This window comes from Numenius arquata, chromosome 12 (genome assembly GCF_964106895.1).
Source record: "Numenius arquata chromosome 12, bNumArq3.hap1.1, whole genome shotgun sequence".
In the NCBI taxonomy this organism is placed as follows: domain Eukaryota; kingdom Metazoa; phylum Chordata; class Aves; order Charadriiformes; family Scolopacidae; genus Numenius; species Numenius arquata.
Window position 1 is genome coordinate 14,631,970 of NC_133587.1, and position 22,932 is coordinate 14,654,901.

The 22,932-nt window shown below is 46.7% G+C and overlaps 1 protein-coding gene across 1 annotated transcript in view; it reads left to right on the plus strand.

Moving 5' to 3' along the window:
- The window catches only part of TOX2 (TOX high mobility group box family member 2), a 161,639-nt gene that overhangs the window by 92,631 nt on the left and 46,076 nt on the right, over window positions 1-22,932 (plus strand). The window contains exon 3 of the mRNA XM_074157286.1: window positions 2,686-2,931. Within this exon, the coding sequence (XP_074013387.1) occupies window positions 2,686-2,931 (246 nt within the window). The remainder of the gene's footprint in view (window positions 1-2,685; window positions 2,932-22,932) is intronic.

The window sequence follows — 22,932 nt, forward strand, 5'->3', positions numbered from 1 at the left end:
ACCACTCTTCGTGGAGACGGAGACGTCACCCTGTCAATAGGCACGGCGTGTGACAATAAATCCCCCCCCCTTTCCCACCCTGCCAAGTGTCTATCTGTCTCATCTCCCTTCCTTATCTTCCTGGCGATCTATTTAAAACATGTATAGAATAAACGCGGCTTGCTTTGGAAAAATTGTTCGTAGCGGTGGGGTGTAAAAGGTGGCAGGCGCTGGGTCTGATGATGTTGATTGGATATTGTCTAATCTGATTTTGATTGTGTACAGCTTTGATTCTGATTTGATATGTCTGCACAATACTGGAGCTGGTCGGAAAGCTTTGTGATTTAAACAGGTCAGGTTTTGGGGTTTTTCCTCACCCCCCCCCTCCCCCCAGCTGAATAGAGCAGAGGCAGAAACCTGCAAGGGGGGGTTGAGCGGGACAAAACCGCCTCAAAGCCCTCGGGTGAGCTGCTCTGCAGCAGCAGCACAAGGAACTTGTAGTTTTGAAGAGAGCTTTAGGAAACTTTGAGTGGGTTTTACATAATTTAGTTAAGTACAGCAAAGCCACTTGCTTATATACCTGATACCAAAATAAACCAGTTGGAGGAACAAGTTTGCTGCGCAATGATTTATTCAAATCCCTTTCCATAAAGCATGGAGCAAAATCCTCTTAAATAACTGAGAAAGAATCGCTGTACCTCGAAGAGCGTAGCCCAAACGGCAGCCCAACGTATTAAATGGGATCTATCTGTCTGCTGTTGTGTACATGCTCCCAGCCCCCTGCCTCCCCTGTATAATACCGCTGCTGCCAGACAGAACCTGGCTGGAAAAAGAGCTGGGCTTGAATTTCCCCTTAACAATAACTTGGTACAGAGCTACCTCAACCTGGGCTCCGTCTTAGATTTCATGCATAGTCCTGTTTCCCTGCGGCCAGTGGGAATTTCAGGGTAATGTGAAGGGTCGGGTGGGATGTGCGGTACCTGCTCTGTTCTCCCTCTCCTTTTGGGAGGGGAGGGAAGGGGGACCCGCTCCTGGAAGGGACCCTCTGCTCTGACACCCACGGGGACACATGTCTCCTAAGGTGGTGCCAGAGCGATCCCACTGGGAGCCTTCCCTCCCATCCACACACACTCCCTTCTGCTCCCTGCTGCCCCTCCCGCTGACTTCTGTATTTTGGTTAAACCTGGAGTTTATTTTATTTTATTAAGGGTTTTCTCCCCGCAGTGTAGGGTGGTGAAGAGCGTGGATCCAAGTGTGAGCTCTGGGGCAATGGATTAATAAAGCCGACAGTGCTTAACTGGTTTTGCACACATCTGGGGTTTTGCTCTTAAATCAAGTATTAAGTCAAAATCCAACCATGAAACTAGGTGATCTGAGAAATTTAGCTTAAAATCCATGTGTATAATACTATGGCTAATCAGAATTTCATATGCTATAATAATATGTGAAACAGTAGATGTTTAGAATAAGCCTCCTTTGCCAGAGACTCATTATATTCCGCTTCCATAATTAATAATTTTGGATAGATTCACACTTACATTATGAAGCAAATATGTTTTTGTCTGAAGTGAAAACAACGGCACAGGTGCAATAACATATTCTTTCTCCATATAAATTGGAACACTTGGAAGTAAACAGGCAGCCAGCAAACACAGGCAGCACAAGGAGCACCAACATCCCTGCATGTCCATGGCCCCCTTGAGGGAGCAGTGGTGGGGAGGTGGGGAGTGCTCGTCCAAGTAACATTTGGATGAGGATATAAGGAAGGACAAGTCTCCGTGTGTGGTGGAGTTGTTCCAGCTTTCTTTAAAGGTTTTGAAAACCAGGCCATGGCTGTGTTTCCACATCTCTCCCTGGCTGTAGCTTCTCTGCTGGAGTCCGGGAGGAATCGACGGGAATTTGATAGGACGAGGGGGAATGGTTTTAAACTGAAAGAGGAGAGATTGAGATGAGATCTCAGGGAGAAATTCTTTGGTGTGAGGGTGGTGAGACCCTGGCCCAGGTTGCCCAGAGAAGCTGTGGCTGCCCCATCCCTGGAGGGGTTCAAGGCCAGGTTGGATGGGGCTCTGATCAACCTGGTCTGGTGGGAGGTGTCCCTGCCCATGGCAGGGGGTGGGATTGGATGATCTTTAAGATACATTCCAACCCAAACTATTCTAGGATTCTAATTTTGTTCCCACATCCTAGTTAATTCTATGGAGCTAATTCTCATAAAAACTCTTGAAAATACAAACTAAAGGTACTGTGTGAGCTGGTGGTGGTGCCCGGACAGGTGCTTTGCGTTAAAAATGCCGCAGCTGGTTGGGAATCGGCTGTGCCCTTTAGTGGCCGTGGGCTCTGCGAGCATCGCTGGGCTGGCTCCCGTCAGGGCAGGGAGGGCTCTGCTGAGGGTTTGTGGAGCTAAAGATGCACTAAAAGGATGCAGCGTGGGAGAGGGGAGCAGTGCGGGTGCCCCAGGCCGGTCTGTGGTGTGTGAGGGCCTGTGGTGTCCCTGACGGATGGTGCAGCCCTCCCACACTCGCTACCTGGCTCCTACGTAGTTAGGACCTCCTGGTGTCCGTGGCTGGGTGTGTCTTTTTCATTAAAACAAACCCATTTTCACTGGAATGTGCTCTTCTGTTTCTTACACAAGTAATCCCTTTTCTTTGCTGAAGCAACAAGGCAGTGACACATTGTAAAATGTCTTTTTTTTTTTTTATGTTTTAGACCTATAACGGTCAGAATGAGAATAACGAAGACTATGAGATCCCTCCCATAACCCCTCCTAATCTCCCTGACCCTTCCCTCCTGCACTTGGTGGATCACGAAACTGGATATCACTCCCTGTGCCACAGCCTCCCTCCAAACAGCCTGATACCAGCGTACCCCTATCAGAACATGGACCTGCCAGCCATCATGGTCTCCAACATGTTGAGTCAGGATGGACATCTTCTCTCCAGCCAGCTACCCACGGTCAGTGCCTTTCCTCTCTTGCTATGTTCCGTTAAAGCCATTCCATATGTCATGTTATGAGTTCAGTTGAATGTAGAAGAGTGTTAATGATGAGATATTTGCACTGGGGGTTGGGAAGAGCTGGTGACACAGCCTTGATGTACCCACCAAGGTTGGGGTGCAGTGGCAGAGGCTGCAGTCACCTGCGTGACCTGTGCTTATGGTAGCAATTTTATGTTTCCAGTTTGATGTCTTCCTGAGCCTTATTAATCACTCAAGAGCAGGGGGCGATGTTGTTTTTAATCTCGTCACTGAACCAAGCAAAGTGCTTGTGCTCCAACCCCGTGTGAAGGTGACTAGCTGAAGCCCCAAGTTCATAGCCCCAGTGCTCCTGCTGGGAAAGCCCCCGGCCTGTCACCCCCACATCCTGCTGTCAGCATGGCCCCAGTGGCATCAGGAGGAGAAGCAGGGATGCTCATGATGGGAAAGCTGTCCTATTGATTTTGAGGGGAACAAGATCCCTCTGGCACTTGCAAACTCAAATTGCCTCGTGGCTCACGCTGCAGCAAGGGGATACCTCGCAAAGTTTCAAATGTCTCTTCGGTAGGAATAAATAAGGCAGGAATAATGAGGTAAAGTGCAGCTCTGGGAAGAAACTTCAGGGCTAATTAGACCTTACGACGCTTTTGTATCAGCAGCACCGAGGAAAGGTTGTGACTTGATTTTGACAGTGGTATTGAATTAATACTGTTGCTGTTTTATAATATTTTCCTCTTTAGTGGATTTAGCCCCATGGTTAGTTGTCGACATTGTTTCTCTCTAAGATCATTGATTTCCATGGGTGCAGTTGGAAGGCATCGATATCAAACAGAGTTAATTTTACTTAAATAGCATGCCTGCGAGCCTGCCACTGCACGAGCTGCAGAACATTTGGTGTTGATTGCTTGAATAGATAACGGTCTGAAAGGTAGCGATATTTAAATATTTAAATGGAATATTATCTCTCAGTCTAGGAAAATCCAAGGCTTTCTAAAGTCTCGATGCGTCTCCAAGTTTCATTGTTAGTGTGTTTAAGAAAAATATCATGTTCTGCCCATCAATATTGAACACAGGCTTATTTCTATGGAATTAAATATTACTTAGTCCTCTTTTAGGTTCTTAGGTGATTAAAACATTCATTTCTGAGACAAAAAGAGTCAATTTCAGATGAAATATTTTTCCCTGGTTTAATTTAAAGCACAGCCCCTTTGCCTGACCCCTATTTTCATAACACGATAATTTTATCCTGTGTTGATTGTCTCATTTTTGAGAGGTGATATTGCACTTATAAATCACTTTCTAAAATACCTAAAGAAACAAGAATAGTGGGATTTATTAAGCAGCTTCTGTACATCAGAAATAATTTATTTTGGAGTAGTCCTTGGGAAATGTTCTCTTTCTTACTTTATGGTACTGTTTTACAAATGCAGCATCGTGACAATAAATCAGGACTGAGCCAGAGGAGATAAGAAGGGGGCTTAGTGGGCTGTAAACGTAGAATAGAGAGATTAAGATTTGTTTGCCCCTTACCACGAAAATAAAAAATCCAGCGAACCCTGAATTTTCCAGCCGATAGTGAATTGAAACTGTTTAGTTTTGAGTGGAAGCCCTGGGAGCTGCAATACATCTTCAGAAGTCCCGGCAGCAAGGAAGTAGATCAGGGAGTGAACTGTGTTGCAGTTTTAGGTCAAAATTAAATCTGGCCGTACCTTCTTGTCAAAGACTTTTTTTCCATGCTGCCAGACTTCTCCTGCTGAAAAGTAACACCTTCTAGTCCCTTTTTTTTGGGTGTGCCTGAATTGAGTTCTCCCTACTCCAGCCTTTGATGGCAGCGTTTGTCCCATAGCACACCTACGACTCCTGTTAGCAGTAATGGGAGCAGTGCACACATGAGGGAACAATAAAATCCTGGAGATGGAGCAGATTTTTAACCTCATACGGTTCATACCTCCTGCCCCCATGCCCATTGAGCTGTAGCCCACTTGGTGGTGGCCCCAAGAACCCAGCTGTGCTTCGGTCATCACTGTGGGTGACATTACGACGTGCTGCCACCCTGCCCGAAAAGTCAACCCCTTCAGGTGGGTGTTTGCAACAAAGGAAGGGGCTTGTTTTCTGATGCTTCCCAAAGAGAGAAGATTTATTGCCCCACGAGTGGCAGGGAGAAGCCAGCCTGGGAGCGAGCCTGAGCGCTGTGGAGGATTTGTCTTTGTTCCAGGACTGATGTTGCTCATGCAAATGCTGGGGCCGGGAGCCTCTCTCCTTGCTGCTGCTGCTGCTCTTTGCTGTAGTTCGTAGTGGTTTTTTTTTTTTTCATACGCAGCTATTTCCTGCCTTGGCTGCCATGTCTTTTGGTTTTATACAGTGACAAATGACACGCAATTCAAGGTAAAATGTTTAGACATTGGTTAGACTTTTCCTCTAAAAATGTAGCTTGAGCCGTGGGATTTTTTTAAGGCATCCTCATGAAAAAATCTCCAGCTGCTGAAAAGACATGAGCTAGGGACCACTGGGAGCTATGGGACTGGTATTTTCCTCTACAGCTCAGCAGTGAATAAGGAAAATACAGGTGCAGGTTGCTGTCCCCTTTGGTGTGTCTCTTGTCCTGGGATGTCCCAACATTATCCCTAGACTGAATTAAGCCTTCCAGTGCCTCTGCAAGGAAGGAGGCTGCTGCACCCATTATGCAGATGAATACCAAGGCAGAGCGGGTTTAAATCAGGGCAGAAATTCCCACGGCAGGATGAGGGCTGGAGGGGGAAGGTGGGTTTACTGCATGCCAGACCCCACTCCTGGCTCCAGCCCATCCGTGGGGTGTCAGGAGCTGGAGCCCCTCATTCAAGAAAAGGAACTGTACCCTGATGGGGAAAAACCAAAGCCACTGCCACCTCTGCATTTCCTTGTCCCTTAATCATCATCACGCAGAGCACCCTCCACACCAATGGTCTCTGCTAAGCCAGGACCCACTTTGCTCTGCCCCATGGACCAGCTCTACAGTTCCATCACATGGGTCTTCACTGCTGTTTCTGTCTCTTTATTTCATTATTATTAATTAATTAATTATTTGAATAATTTTTTTAGAAATCAAGGGAGTTTTCAAACACTGAAGGTGGGGTGCAGGGAGCTGGAGAGGAGAGAAGCAGGGATGAGTGGAGAAGGCAGAGACATGGCAGGAGATGTGACATTAGGAAGGCTGATGGAGCTGGGTGCAAGGAGTCTGGGGGAGGAGGCAGGGCTGGCTCGTTTGGGGGAGGCGTGTTATTTTTTGTATTGGTGACAAGAAACAAAGAAAATTCTTAATACGGTGGATTATTTTTTACTGCTGTCCACTCCTTTACTATGGGGAAAGAGGAGGGAAAGAGGAGTGTCATGGCAGAAAAAGACAATAGGAGAGCTGTGGTTTTCATTGAGAAATGGGAATATTAAGGGAAAAATAATCAAAGAGGAAAAAAAGATGTTTTCCTTGGAAAGAGAATGACTTTGCCCACTGTGTCACTTTGCCCACTTTTCCCAGCAGTGTCACGGTGTGGACAAGTGGCTGCTGAGCCCTCTGGGGGTCCACAGGGAGAGCTGCTGGGGTTGGGACCTGGGGGCCACAGGGACCTGGGGAAAGCAGGGGAGGGGACAGAGGAATGCCATGAATTGGTGGCGATCGCCAGCAGGTGAAGGAGCTGCTGTGAATAAATGAGATTTCAGAAGGGATTTGGCAGAACATATTTGACAGAAACAAAGGGCGATCAAGGTCAGAGCCCAAGAATCTCCAATGCAGAGCAAACATATTTACATAAATATTAGATAGTGGCTGAGCGCGCTGGGGGTATCTCTGCTTATCGGGGGGGATGGTGCCTGGTACCTGGGTGCTGGGGGGACCATGAGCTCCTGGCTGAGGGACAGCACTGCCTGGAGCCTGCCACCACTGCTGAGAAATCCCAGAACTTTGTGCTCCTCCAAGCCTGGTCAAAAGACCTTGCCATGCTGGGGCATGTTGAAAAATCAGCCTGTTTTCCCGTGGTGCGTGTTGTGGGTCTGCAGTGACTCTGCTCCTTCCCTGCTTTGCCATGGCCAGGTGAAATTAGGGCAGAACCATCTATTTTTGCATCATTTTGGACAAGTGGCAGCTGTTAGGAGCAAACATTGGCTTTGTAGCAGTGACATAGAGTTTGATTGGAGAGACTGGCAACTACTCCCGTGTCTGCATCTTCCTGGTGCTTCTCACGATGAGAGATCTTTGTGACTATTTTAAAGGCACTAACATTTCCTCAAGCCCAGGGGGGTAACTTTTTTCTGCTCGCAGCAAGCTGGACCGTCAGCTCGAGTGAAAAAAAGGCTGCAGCCACAGCCTGGACGTTCTTCATTTTAGTTTGTTAAGTGAAAACAGATGATTTGAAAAAATACTAAAAATCTCCAGTGACGAAAAGCGCATTCATGGTGTAAAAATGTCCAATTTCCATGGAAATTCCAGAACTTCTGGAACCAGCATATGTAGAAGGGAGAGACTAAAGGGTAAATGTGGGGTGAATTGGAGTAGCAAGGACGAATGCAACCCTGAAATTCCTGAAGTGTTAGTGGGTTGTCTTTGCAACCTGAATAGCTGTTCCCCAGCGCTACGGGGCTTTGCTGTGGAAGAGAGAGGAAAACAGTAAAACAGTTCATCTGTAACCCACCTGCTTGTCTCCATGTAAGAATAGAAAAGTAGCCCCTTCCCAGAGCCCAAAGTGCACGCCCAGGCTTTGGGGATGGTGGAGGGTTCCAAGGAGAAACATCCTCTCTGGTGCCCACCAGAAGACCTCCAGCGAGGTCTATCTGCAGGCAGGTTGCAAGACGAGTCCCCTGGCCAACTCTCTTGGCTCTGCAGGTCTCTCCCCAGCTCCCATCCTTCCCGAGATTGCTTCTGCCCCTCAAACACAGCATTTCTTACCTACAACCCGAGCCGGAGGCGGTGGAAATGGCAGCAGGTTTCTCTGGATGTCCCCAGATAGAGCCCTAAGAAGGTGTTCAGGGTGCTCAGTGGTGGGCAACACAGATGTGGCTGTACAGAGCCAGCGCGTGTTAAAAGTTTTCCAATAGAGGATATAAGAAAGAAACTAATTAGATGTGGCATAAAAGCCAAGTGAAAATGCCAGTCTTTTATCTAAGTCATTGGAAATACATGATCCGAGTGGGCAATACAGCTTACGTGTAGTTGGTAAATACTTCCAATACATAAATGTTTCAATAATTTTAAATCACTGCCTGTTAAAATAAGTTATTCAAAGTAACCTCTATCCCAATGCACCGTACGTGCAGCAGTGCCCTTTAGAGCAAGTTCAGGCTCATCAGAAGAACCTTAATAAATAAAGGAACAAGCCGGAGCAGCGGGGGGGTGATGCTCAGCCACCTCCGGCTGGCAACCTGTCACCGGTAGCAAAAACTTAGCAGAGTCCCCCATGGTTCAGTCCTGGAGAAGTTTGCACTGGCAATTTTCTGTTGTGTGCATTAGGTTTTGACTAATTTGTCTTTCTGCTTATTAATGGTTCAGTATTTAAAACCTAAAGTCCCGAACATGAGCCCTTGGTGGAAAATAGTAATAATACAACCATACATGAAGGGTTCTTTGTATTAAACAGAGCCCTGTTTGCAATTCCCTGCTAGTGTTTTTCTCAGAGGCAATAAATGAAAGAAATATGTCTTTTTAAATTTTATAAAACTCAGAAAAATGGTTTTAAACAGCTTTTCTTCACCTCCTATAATTATTTATTTTCAAACAGTCCTTCAGGGTAATGTTCCGTTTTCTTATTTCACACTCCTTTTTCTCATAAATGAACCATCACTTCAATAAATCATTATGAAAACAGAGACTAACACAAACCCTGAAAGGTTGAAAGATTTATGTAACACATTTATGTTTTCCATTTTCTCATTCTGGTACTCCACTGCTAAAGCTAAGCTAATAAAAGCTGCTATTAATATTTCTTGTTGCCTAGCAACCACAGAGAGGGAGTAATAGCTTTAGCTAGAAAAATAGATGACCGATAAGGAAAAATTCAATTCTTTTATTATCTCAAGGGAAAATGGGCTTTTACTGGAACATTATGATGTACGAGTGTGAAGTTGAATACAAAGGATATTTTTTCTGTTGTTTTTCTATTTTTAATGAACGTTATTTTACCTTCACAAACTCGTTTAAGCCATTTGCCCCACCTACTTGCGAGCTTAATTTAGCAACACCCACACATGCTTCTGGCTTTAAGTATCTGTTGGCATTTTCATTTGAAAGCGCCCCCCCCCCCCCCGTGCCTCCCCCCCGAGCTCTATCGCTCGGTCATAAAATATCACTCCAGGTCAGAACCGGCGAGACAAGATTCCCAATCAAAGAGTAGATTGTTCTTGTGTGTATTTAAAAACCTGCTTTCTCAGAGGAAGGGGTGCGTATGGATAGTTACTTGCTGAAGTTTCAGCCGCGGTGGCTGAACTGGCTGGGTTCGGGGGGAGCGGGGATGATGCTGCTCCTGCCTGTGCTCTCAGAGCTGGTGCCTGCAGGCAGGAGTGCAGGTCCCCATGGGAATACTCTTCTTCTGTGGAAGAGGTCCTCCTTGAGCTTCCCGGTCATCCTGAACACCAATACAAGCTCCCTGCAGAGCAGCAGCCCCTCTTAGAAGCTGATGCTTCTGAGTGGTCCCTGCCAAATGTTACTGGGAGAGAATCGAGGTGATGGGAGTCATGGTCAGGTCCCAACTCTGCGAGTGCTCAGGCAGCAGCAGAGCTTACGGGGACTGGGCTGAAGAGGGACCAAGCTCCTACCAGTGCACTTGTGTGGTTGGTCACCCATGAGTATCCCGTTTCTGAGACAGGAAAAAGTAAGGCCCTTCCAGTGCCTAAATGGGGCCTACAGGAGAAATGGGAAGGGACTCTTTATCGGGGACTCTTTGTCAGGATGAGGGGTAATGGTTTTAAATTGGAAGAGGGGAGATTGAGATTAGATCTTAAGAAATTCTTTGCTGTGAGGGTGGTGAGACCCTGGCCCAGGTTGCCCAGAGAAGCTGTGGCTGCCCCATCCCTGGAGGGGTTCAAGGCCAGGCTGGACAGGGCTTTGAGCAACCTGGTCTGGTGGGAGGTGTCCCTGCCCAGGGCAGGGGGGTTGGGATGAGATGGTCTTTAAGGTCCCTTCCAACTCTAACCATTCTATGATTATAACAGCCCAGTTGCTCTGAGAATAGAGGCTTGATTGCAGCTTCCAAGTGTTATGGATGGCTGTGAAGGCTCTGGCTGATGGGCAGCACCTCTCAGGCCAGATTTCCCTTTGACATATCTGCATGAAGGTGGTCTCTGAGACCTTTGATACACAAAGTCCTTGGTATTTCCTGGGAGGTAGCAAAGGTCTTCCTGAGCTTTGCAGGCTTCCACCAGCTGGTGCCGAATTCGTGCCTGGGGGGGTCCTCCTGTGCTGTGACAAATCCCACCTGGCACCTCTCAGAGGATGAGTTGTGTGGGATTACTGCCTCCTCTAGCAGGTCTCACCCTTAGGAGATTTTCCATTATATCCACCTATGATTTACTTTTGCTCTATATTATTGCATCACGATGATGATTATTACTGTTGCATGCTATTACAATTGTAATGTCATGTATATTATACGTACCTGGGCTAGAGTCACAGCTTCTTGCAAAGCAAGAGAGAGTGCAAAACCAACAGGGAAGAGATAGCCCTGCCTTGGAAAACTGACTACTTACAGAGACAAGACAGAAAAATATATAAAGGTGCAAAATAATAGCTAGAGTTGGACAGGAGACCTGCTGCCCACGCACCCTGTTGATGACACCTCTGATCTAGGTTTTTTTTCTTCTCCGACCATCCTTCTTCATGTTGCAGCTGTTGCTACATGTTCATGTCCACCCTTCCATTCTGTCCCATAACAAGGGGATGTAGGAAAGCATTAAAATGTGCTCTTAACTACAGCACCACGTCGTACCGCGCTGGAAGGCTCTTGCACAGTGGGAGCCAATGTGTGTGTGTCAGTCTGGATGTAGAAGTATCTCTCTTGTCTGTGTCTCTCTTGGTTTTGTGCTGCAAACTGGGTCCTTATCTCCCCCTACTCATCACTGGGCCAGAAAGGCAGCAGGTCCCATCCGAACGTGGTGTAACTGCTGGTTCCAACGAAGCAACGTCTCTGTGGTCCATAGAGATCTGGTTGTGCTGCACCTTTTAACTATACCATAGAAATTCATCCTCCTAATCTTTCCTTTCCTCTCCTTGAGTTGGCCACTGTCTTGCTGATAAGCCGGTGGCTCCGGGGCAATCCCACTAGTTAAAGAGTTGCCTTATCAGCCATAAAATAACCGTGCCGTAACCGCGGGGAGGGTGCACACCTTATCCCCAGAACAGATGTCAAGTGAGATGGTTCCTCTTGTTTGCACTGGGCTGCCCGTCGCTTGCCATTAAACGTTTACGGGAGAATTTGGTTTGCTTTTATGGCAATTTAAAATATTACCAATTGCACTTAAGTTTGCATATAAGCAAACGTCTTTGGAACAATAATCAGCACTATAAATATGCCGTTTGTGTGGCACCAATGAGGAGGCTCGTTGTGAACAGCATTGTACGTATTAGTAGTGTAATTAAAATATCAATTACGCCGTGTTGACAGTTTGCCAAATAACTGGCTTTCGTGCACAGTAAACTTAATCACTCCAAAGTCTGCTCACGAGACCTGCTGCAATCTTGATGCTAAACTGGTACAACATAAAAACAGCATTTGGTAAAGCACAGGCTTCGATATTACTTTGCGTAATGGTGCTGCACTCCATAGCTGGTATCATGTTCTGAAAATTATCTTTTAATGTACAATTTGTATTGCTGAGAAATGTCACTTACTTTGCAGAACGTCTCGCCAACATAAAACCTAAGATTTATTCCTGTCATTTTTTGTCTCCTATGCCATGTTGATAATAAGAAGTCTACTTTATGTGTGTAATGCTCATGTCAGTTTTGAAATTTGGGGTTTCATAAAAGACAGTAGTATAAATAAAACATGATATAAATTAAAAATATGGTGGAAAATAAAATCTGTGAATTACAGTAGCAGATAAGATGAATACGGCATGAAGGAGGTTTTCAGAACAATGTCAAATAACTGGAGTAAATATGTTCACGGTATGGGATGGATATTTTTTAAGAACTGGTTCTGATCTTGAGATGTGGTTGTCTCTAGTATGCAGACATGTGACTGGATGCCTGTTACTGAGCCTAGTTTTAACCCTTTAGATTGAGGTTGTGTACATCTGTAGGATGACTTTTTTCCCCCTTCTTAGCAAACAACCCCGCTTCAACAGTTTTTCTGGGTGAGGTTATAAATGCGTTGTGCTGACATCAAAAGATACAGCAAATGGGAACATGAAACCTCCATGTTTTGAAAAATTAACTAGAGATTTGGAAGAGAATTTCTTTGGAGTCTGGGATGTGGTTCTGGGGAAAGAGTGCCCCGACGTGGCCAGTTCTCCTCCTGGAGAATTTGTCACCTTGGCCCCAGGAAATGGAGCCTGTGTGGGCTTTCCCAAGCCGCTTGGGCTCTGGCATCCTTGTGGGACCATCTCTGCTATCCCTTTCCCTCCTAACACAATTTGTTAGCATTAGAAAAGATAAAAAGACTGAACAGTCAGAAAGCGTTGGAATTACCCTTGCCCCTGCGAACTTCCTTAGGGCATTGAAAAGCGTCTTTTGCCTTTAATTACAGCGTGAGATAAACCTTGTCAGACCGTCTTTGCTTAAAGGTTGGTGTTTTTGGCGCAAAGGTTTTAGGTCATGTTTGGACCTCAGAGACCCCAACCCCTTTGGGAACAGTAAATAAATTTAACACTAATGTATTTCCAGGACTTTCTACTAACCAAGACTTTGCTTCACTGGCAACCTAGGCTGTACATACATACTGGCTCTGCAAAAAGTCCATATCAGAGCTTCAGCTTCTTACTTCCTCCTCTGCCTCTTACTGGGTGTGCTCAAAGCTCTTGCATTTGGTCAACCAGAATCTGCTTCCACCCTCCCCAAATGCGGTCTTTGTGCCGTGTTTTGTGAATGTGGGTCAAGGGGGCAGGTTATCTGAGGACTTATTTTTGTTTGTGTCATGCATAGGGTCATTTCCAGGCAGTAATAATCCCCAAAGCACGTGTCTCTGTGCCTTGCCCCACATCCTGGTCCTGCTCATTGCCTGTCACTTATGTTGGCGTGGGGGTGCAAAACGATGCTGAGCTTTCATTGCCACCTCTCTGGAGTGACAGTAATGGTCTAAAGCAGGGAAGGTGGCTTTGCCCAAAAGACAGAATCATGGAATTATAGAATCATAGAATGGTTAGAGTTGGAAGGGACCTTAAAGACCATCTCATTCCAACACCCTGCCATGCCTCCAATCCAGGGATGGGGCATCCACAGCTTCTCTGGGCAACCTTGGCCAGGGTGTCACCACCCTCACAGCAAAGAATTTCTTCCTAGAGATCTCATCTAAATCTCCCCTCTTTCGGTTTAAAACCATTACCCCTCATCCTACCACTGTAGAGCTCCCTCCATCCCACTGGGTGCTTGTGCCATACATTCCCCTCGTTTGCTGACCTTTCCATCCCATGCTATGCTCCTCTCTCTGCAATGTGCACTTGTTTCCATGGGAATAACAGGATGTAGTGACCATGGGGCTGTGCCAAAGAACCTCCAAAAGGCAAGTGAAGGTTTTTAATTTGTGTTATAACCTCTGCTGCGCTGCCAAGTCTTCGTGTTACCACATGTTTCCACCCCACATCATAATGCACCATAAAGTCTTTTTTGAAGTGCATAGGACAGCTGTAAATAGAATAATTTTTGCTAGTTTTAATCAGCAGCAACTTGGATGCAGGATGAACTGCGTGCTGTCAGTTATCCCGCCAAACTAGCACGTCCAGCAACGCTTGGCCATCCGTCTTGCACATTTTGATCAATGTTGCAGCACATCTTTAACTGCCCTTATCCCTTAGCTCAATCACATTTATCTCTTAGCTGTCATTTGCCTCCTCTTTGCCTGTTACCAGGTTGCATTAACTTGCTCCAGCAATTACTCCTTGCCCTGGATTTTCCTTGCTGACAAGGAGGGTCCATGCAACTTCGAGGCTCATTTCCAGTCAGCACATAGTACGAGGCTTTCTTCTGGTTGTCCTTCCAGAAGTTTCATAGCCAAATGGCCCTGCAGTGGTTTCGGAGGCAGCATCGGTGCCGCCACCAGCGCACGCCTGGGGCGGGAGAGCACAAAAGGATGGAAATTTCCACGTCCTTTGTTTCAGCTGTAGAGGTTATGATGATTATTCACTGCTGTAGGTGTGTGCACGTCGAGTAAGCCTTTTCTTACTATTTAAATGGGAGCTGGTTTTAGAGGCAAATAACAGAAAGTGCTTACAATAAAAATAATAGGCTGTAACAGGCTTTGTTAGGCAATGAGGAGATCAAAGAGCTACATCAGCCACTCGGCTGAGCGCTGGGAGTGAAGGGAGAAATGGTTTCTAATTGGTAGGTAAGACTTCCTCAGCTGGTAAATATAAATGGTGATCCGCGCCTTGGCAGCGGAGTTTTCTCCTGCCCGTGGACTCAGTGGGGTTTGCTGTTTGTGTGAGTGATGGTGGGGAGCAAACAAGAACACGAACGTGAATCTTAAGTCAGATTTCCCTTTCTTTAACAAACCCCCCCAAAACTCTACCTGCATTTTACTGGTGTTTGGGTGTGGATCTGCGTAGGTCCACCTGCCAAATTCAGATCCACCCCCACTGAGGAGACCGAAAATGTTGAACCTGTAAAGCACATCCTGAAAATCACAGCTCCCAGCAGCCCTCCCTTCTGCTTAATGCTACAGGCTGAAACACTTTACATCCCCATAGCCCAGAAAAATCAAAGTTGCCATTGAAATGAAGAATGCTGCTTGAGTCCTGCCTCTGTGAAGAGGTGTGGGATGCAATGTCAAGAGAAATTATAATGATTGCTACAGATGCGGCTTGTCACAGAAAGAGAAAAATGTTTCTGCATCTGATGCATGGCAGCCAGCCAGTTGGTAATGTTATATGTCCGAGTGTTTCACTTGGGCTCTGCTGGCTGGAAAGCATTCCTTAATGCTTTGCGTGGCTGTTATATTTGTTTCCCAGCTCTGCAGAATCCCATTAGGAACCTTCTGTTTACACCATGGAAATTGTTTGGTCTCTCCAAAGGGCCGCGCAAGGGAGGGAGAAGTGTATTGCTGCCATTCTTCAACATCCGTAGAAATTGCCAGCGTTATACTTCTCACTTATCTCTCTTGCAGCGGGCATTTCTCATTATGGATCGAGATGTCCTGTAACCTGCAGTAGGCAGCTGTTCAACACCACGGTGCCGTGAGAGGGAGCAGGATGTGGTCCCTTCCCCTCCAGCTGCCGGCAGAGAAGCACTGATGAGAGTTTGCCTGAAGCTGGCTGCTTTTGCTTTGGTTATGGCTTTGGAGTCCAAACGCAGATACATAGTGGCCAACGTGGACAGCCCCATGATTGGCATCATGTCCTTGCAGCTTGGGGTGCCTTGGACACAGTCTTCCCCCACCGACCGATATCCCTCCCATCAGGTTTCTGCAGAAATGGTGGTTTGGTGGTTGGACTCAATGATCTTAAAGGTCCCATCCGTTCTATGATTCCATGAAACAGGTAGCAGAGCAAGTCACAGTCATTGGGTGACCGACAAGCTGGGAAGAACATGCCTTCTCCTTGCATGAGGTGGATGAATTTGGGGTGATTTAAGGTGTTGCTGCAAGAAAAGGGAATAGCAAAGAGTGGGGTCGATCAAGGAGTGGCTGTCGTGACCCAGGACATTTCCTGCAGAGGAGAAGAACATTTTGCCCATCTCTCCCATTCTTTATTATGTTGTTGTCTGGCAAACAGGAGAAAAAGCAGTGAGTAAAGGCCCATGCACATCATGATTTGTGGGGTTCTCAAGGTTTTGTTGTTGCCCTGGATGCTATGTTGTTTATGCTTTTTTATTAACAAGGCTGGATGTAGACAGTGAGGAAATTTGAGGGTGACACAAAGAAATTGGACATATTTGGGACAGGAGAAAGGGAATTCAGAGAGATTTAAACATGGGAGGCAAATGGATTGCAGGGTTGCCAAGGCAGTTCGTTCAGCATTGATAAATGTGAATTAGTGCATGTTGGGGAGAAAAATATTCACTACTCATAAAGCTTGCAATGTTCTAAATTAACTGCCAGAAAGCAGATGGGCTGCTCCCCAAAAAAACCCTGTGCAGGGACAAGGTGTTAGAAGACAGGAGAAATTCATGGGGGATTTTTGGAGAGTTGTATATGATGTACAGTGCTGGTCAGCTTGGCTCAGGCAAGAAGGAGCAAGAATAAAAAAAAAGAGGCTCAGAGAATAGAAATAGAAATTATCATGGCCCTGAAAAGCTCCTCTATGATGGCAGATGGTAAGTTTAAGAAGGAGGTGAATAAAATAACAGAAATTATAAAAGTGCATAGAACATACAAGCCAGAGCAGCTAGATCAGGAATATCCCATAACATGGACACTTGACAGGAATTGCGATTTGAAGGTTCAGAGCAATAAAAGGAAATACGTTTTTTTCCACACAGATAAAGTCCTCCTCCTCCTTTATTTTCCTCCAAGATAAACTCTGGGACTCAGTGCCCCAAAGAGGTGAAAAAGGGAACACCAGAAAGATATTTTTTAAATGTTTATGGAGATAACAAAAAGATGGAGAGCTGCTGGAGTAAATGTTAAAATGCATGTTGGTGGTGAGGAGGAGGTAGTTGTTACATGTAATAAATCCAAAACTAATTTCTAAGTGGAATTTGTCTGAAGCTGAGGAGCACCAGGTCCCATCTCGCCTGTATCGTGTCTCGTTTGGGGTAAAGTGTGGTGGAATCGAGCCATGTCTGCTTTGGGCTACGGGTAATGCTTTACACCTACTGATTTTGCCATAGACTATTGGTAAAAAAAAAAATCAACCCTGATTCTGCTGTCCCTGCTGTCCTCGCTACGTAGCAACACCACCAGAGCTGTGGAGTTTCCCCCTGCATCCAAAGCCTGGATCCTCTTTACCTTGACAGAGTAGAGATGGAGACTTTGGGCACATCCCCAAATCAAACCTTGCAGCATTAGTAACTTCTTACTACTTGAAACATTTTTAATGTGTCTCCTCAGCATTGGAAAGAGAAGGTCTGTCCCGTTGCTCTTTTCCAGTTCGTACTGATGCCAGCCCATTGGGACAGGCCAGCCTTTGGGAGCCACCTGTTTGAAGGTGCGTTTTTCATGTGCTCGTGGTTTGCACGTGCAGAAATGGTGTTTGGAAGAGCCGAGCTCCAGTTGTTATCATGGTGGAGGTTTCATGCTCTTAGTGCAAACCATCCATCTGCCGTTGCCAACCCACCTGCTTGATTGCAGGAGGTCTCTGCCCAGAGCTGGAGACAATCCTGTGCACAGCTCCAAGTTTCTCCCTAGTTGGGCTTTTTCGTGGCGCGTTTCCAGTTCTATATCAGTTTTCTGTGTCTGTCCTAGAGACTCTCTGATTATTTCAGCCTGTGTTTTTTAGCAACAGTCTACAGACAGTTGGCCATCTGGTTAGCATTAATCTGAAGGAGGAGGTGATGTGCTTACCTGCAATAAAATCACTTGCCTTTCAAGATGAATCCTGTTAATTTTCATGTTCCTGTTGAAGCCAAACTGAGGACATCCAGTTCTGGCAAGAGGGGAAAAGAGGTGAGAATGTGATACCTAGGACACACTCCCTTCCCAGCTGTCCCCTGCGAAACCCACAGCTGGGATCAGCAACTGAAGTTGAGTTCTTGCTTTGATTTCTGTGTCTTGGCAGGCATGGTGAGATAGAAGGAACCTGCCTTCTCACCCAGCATGACGGGGTAGGCAACAGCCCAGCCCCACAGCCAGCTGGGTTTGAGTTGGCTGGTAGTATTGGCCAAGTTCTCTCTTTTGGGAAATCTATTCCTTTTTGAGTTTAGATTTCACGATAGGATTTGTGGGTACCACAGCCTAGTTCCTGTTGCAACTGTCCCTTAAGAACATACATTTGGGTTAATTTTTCCTATGACAGAGCTGAGGGTACAATCAGGCCTCTCTGCGGAATGTAGAAGGTCTGGAGGTCCATGTCCAGAAATGAGCCACACTGTGGAGCTCAGGGATGGTCTGGGCATTGAGCAGGTATTTGCTGGAGACACAATTGTCTTTCTGGCCCTAGGAGTGACTGCAGAGCTCTCACTGGGGTCTCTTATATGCCAGGCAGCTATAACTGAAGAAGCAGTTTAATTTTAACGCGTCTACACCGGAGAATGAAAGATGGAAAGATTTGTACTTATGGGTCCTCCTGTTCCCTCCATCCATCAACTCCCTGAGAGGACCAAGCATGTCTTGCTCTGCTTTGTCCTCTTGTCAAGAATCCTTGCTTCTTCAGCGGCTGTCCTTTGCTGGCAGAAATTCAGCCCCTCCATAGTGGCCAGTAGATGCTCTACAGCATCTACAGAACATCTAAACAAGCGTAGGCCTGACGAATGAAATCCAAACAGTAGAGGCTAAGACAGAAAGAAAAATGTCTTTTTAATCCTTCCCCAAAAGCAAAGACTTAACTGGTGGAGTCCTGGTTGTGCTGGGGACCCGTACACGCTGTGTCAGGGAATTTGCAAGGTGGATTAGAGATCCCTGTCCCACCCGGGCTGATTTTGAACATCCTTCTTTTATAACACAGCATCTGTGGCTGGGCTATGCTGGTTTCCAAGGCAGGGATCCAGTTCCTGAAGGGATGGAAGCCAAAGTTCAGCACGGAGTATTACACCCTGAGGAGGGTATTGTATTAATGCCAAGTGGAGGAGCAATACCAATGCTGATTTATGGGATGTGGGCACGTGTGGCTGAGCAGCATGGATCTGTCAGCATTTCCTCTGCTATTCCAGTGGATATTCATTTTCCAGTAAAGATCTGTAACACAGAGCTGGTTGTAGAAGGTCTCTCATGTGGAATAGTGCAAGGTCCAGCAAGGGGGACTTTTAAAAGTAGTTTTTCTCTGGCTTCTCACAGTCGCAGAGCCTTGGTGAAATGTGGCCTGATAGAGCTTCCCTGATGCGAATTTCCAAAGAATTTGAGGTGAGAAAAGCCGGAATCTGCTGAGATCACACAGAGCTGTGTTTCCACGCTCCTTGCACAAGTGAAGACTGGTTTGTGTGTGCACGTCTGTGCACACTGCTGTTGTGCACTAACTAAAGGTCTGCTCAGGAAAAGCCCTGCCTTTTGATTTTTATGCTTTGGGTCTTACGCCTCAAAAATCCAGGTCTAAATTGAGGCCCCTTTGAAAATTTGGATTTCCTGATCCCTAATGGTTGATTGGAGCTGGAATTCTCCTGAGTGACAGTTTGCTTCATTCCCTTTTGCTGTGCTTTCTCACTGAAGTAGAAAAGTCACATACAGTACAATGAATTTAGTGCAGTCAGCAACAATTCAGCCATGTAGATTTATTTGAGCTGTTCACCGAGAAGTACTGCACTTCTCTGGAAGTGCTAGTGCCCGTGAATTTCATGTTGATTTTTACTGTTGCCCATGAATGGTCAAAGGTTTTTAGTTATTACAACCAGATTTTGTTGCTCTCCTGTTCTCTGGGTGATGCTGAGCTCCGTGATTCAGCTGTCCTTGGAGGATGCGTGCATGGAAGTGGAGCTGGTTCTCCAGCTGGAGGTGGCTGTGAGGAGTCGGGAGTGGGATGCTTGAAATAGTTTTAAATCATGTTCCATTGTATTTACATGTTTGCGGTGTTCGTGTTGGGTGGGAAGTTAGCCATATGATTACAATAAATAGGTGTGAGGAAGCAGCTGGTAATGTTTTTAACACCCAATCAGTCACTTGGCGCACTCTGATGCCATGTACACCGTGAATAATAATAACTGGACTTCAGTTGTAGCTTACATTGAAGATTCGCTGGGGAAAAATTAGACTAACAACTACAATTATGGCTGTAGCAAGATGGCTCCTTTGTAGTACATAATCTGCAGTGATTTAAAAAACATGGATCATTAAAATCAATACATGCTGCAACCAGACTTTATGAGCTTGATTCTCCCTTACATGAAGATGTGTCAGTTTGTCAAGAGCTGAGAGCCAAAGTTACGGAAAACAACTCTGGGCTGACTGTTCCCTCCAAGAAATCTTTTCCTCGTTCACTTCTTCCTTGTGTTTATCACTGAATAGAAGTGGAGGTGTTTAACACGAGCAGAGTGGAACTTCTCAGCCACTTGGAACTCGGTGTGAAAATAGCGTAGCCAAAAACGCTGATAGGCATACAAGACTTGAGCATGCATCTGGTTTATGGGGTTGTAAGTCTTGGCTCTAGGAGCCCTTTCCTTTGGAGCCAGTGCTGTGAAGTTCCGTGTTTTCTGGGGAACGGGAAGCTGGTCCTGCAGGACGGTGCTTTGATCGGCAAAGAAACGCTGTGTGGTATCAGGAGTCCAAGGCACCTGATATGGGGCAATGTGCCCAGAAAGCCAGCCACATCCTGGGCTGCATCAAAAACATGGCCAGCAGGTCCAGGGAGGTGATTGTGCCCCTCTGGTCCGCTCTGGGGAGACCCCACTAGGTGCACTGCATCCAGCTCTGGAGGCCTCAGCACAGGAAGGAGCATGGACCTGTTGGAGCGGGGCCGGAGGAGGCCACAAAGATACTTCAAGGGCTGCCCCTCTGCTGTGAGGACAGGCTGAGAGAGTTGTGAGTTTCAACCTGGAGAAGAGAAGGCTCCAGGGAGATCTTGGAGCCCCTTACTGGAGATCCTGGAGTCCCTAAAGGGGCTCCAGGAAAGCTGGGCAGGGACTCTTGATCAGGGAGGGAAGCCATAGGATGAGGGGGAATGGTTTTAAACTGAAAGAGGAGAGATTGAGATGAGATCTCAGGGAGAAATTCTTTGGTGTGAGGGTGGTGAGACCCTGGCCCAGGTTGCCCAGAGAAGCTGTGGCTGCCCCATCCCTGGAGGGGTTCAAGGCCAGGTTGGATTGGACTTTGATCAACCTGGTCTGGTGGGAGGCGTCCCTGCCCAGGGCAGGGGGTGGGACTGGATGGTCTTTAAGGTCCCTTCCAACTCGAACCATTCTGTGGTTCTATGGAGCAGCAAGTGTTTTTGAGGTCAGCAGGGTTGGTTTTTTTGGGAAAGGATGTTGCCTTTGAGCTGACTGCTCTAAGCCTGCATACTGCAACATCTAAATAGCCCACCATGGGGAGGACTGAGGGCACCCGGACAGAGGACAAATAGACGTTTAGGTGACTTCAAAGCCAAAAAGACCAAGAACATGGAAATAGAGAGAAGAAGGAGAAATCCCCTGCCCTGATGGAGGTCGAGCCAGAGGCACTGAGTATAGATGGTGCCCTTCCTGCTGGAGGGTCTGACAACGGAGTTAGCAAAAGTCCTCAGAAAAAAAATGTGTTTATGAAAAAACAGGTTTTCCAGCCCAAGACGAGAGTAAGATTGCCAAGTGCAGAGCAGTGTCAGTGCTGAGTCATGGGTATAAAAAAGTATTAAGCGTTGAGCCTGGTCATTTCATTAAAAACATTGCAAATACGGAAAATGTCTACATCGCGATAAGGCAGCTTTGTGGAGTGATACCCGGGGTGGGAGTCACTCACCAAGCTTGAATTAGTCACCTGGGCTTCTGTGGCAGTGAAGAAGCTCCTCTGGAGTGTGATTCACTGGATCTGTCTGAAACACCTACCTGGAGATGGAGCGAATGTCTCTAGGGGTTCGAGGAGGACGAGACACCCAGCTCAGATGCATTAGCCCACATTTTAGGTCCCTGCGTTTGCATTTGTTTGTTAATTTTTCCAGCTGTTCAGCAGAAAGGAACAGTTGCATGTTGAAGGTGAAGGTTAATAAAATAATTCACATTCTGTCTTCGCAACACACTGAAGAGATATTCATAGACATGAGCATGACAAGGAGCAGCTAAATTTGGAAGTGATATCCTGTTGTGGACACCCAGTCCTGCTCCTCAGTGGCCAGGCAGTGATGCTGGGGGACGAGCAGTGGCTGAGGTGCAGGAGGGAAGGAGCTGCAGGGACAAGGGATATCTGTGGTTTGCACCCACTTCACTCAATGAGAGTGAAGGGATAAGGAGAAAGGAACATGGCAGCATCCCTGCTGGAATCGCAGGAAAGGATGGTCCTTAGTGCATCACCCCCCTGCGGACCTTGACTGCAAAGGGAAGGCAACAGGAGAAGACCCTGCAGTCATGCATCAGGGGAAATTTCTTGTCTTCAGCTTGTGTTTCTGAAGGGTTGAGGCAGCCAGGTGTCCAGTCTGTACCACGGTTCTGCAGCTCAGCCCTGGATGGGTTAGCCACATAGGAGAACTGTATGTTCACAGGGTGAGGGTAACCTCTGGTGACATACAAAGAGGGGCTATGAATAAACACAGCCCTCTGGGACAGTCAGTGTCATCAAGGAATTTAGGAGAGTGGCAGAGCATCCTCGCAGATAGCAATCACCAATTCATGGACAGCTGTGAAGAAAATGAGGGGCATCTTGAACTTTGCATCAAGCCCAGGAAGATAAATGAGAATTTTAAAAGGAAACACTGGCACTTGCCCACAAAACCTGGTGTTTGCCAAAATGGCAAGAACCAAATTCTTCCACAGCTTAGGAGTGTCTTTCTCACTTTCTCCTACATCTATGGTCTACCAAATTTCACTCAATGGACCATCTGTCCTGCCTCTGCAGGCTCTGCTTCAGGGCTGGAGGCAGCCCTGGGAACCACAGGGTCCACCAGATGGGGAGATCCTGCAGGAGCAAAACGGGACACCAGTAATGATCCATCCCACTCAGGGTGCTGGATACCAGGATCTACCCACTGGGGGCTCCGGGGAGAAGAGGCTTCAAGCTGAAGAGAGTGAAGTGGCAGTTTCCCATTCACGTGAGTGCAAATTTCAGGGCTGGGCAAATTACGGCAGAGTTTGTAGGATCTCAGCCAACTCCCTCCATCTCAGAG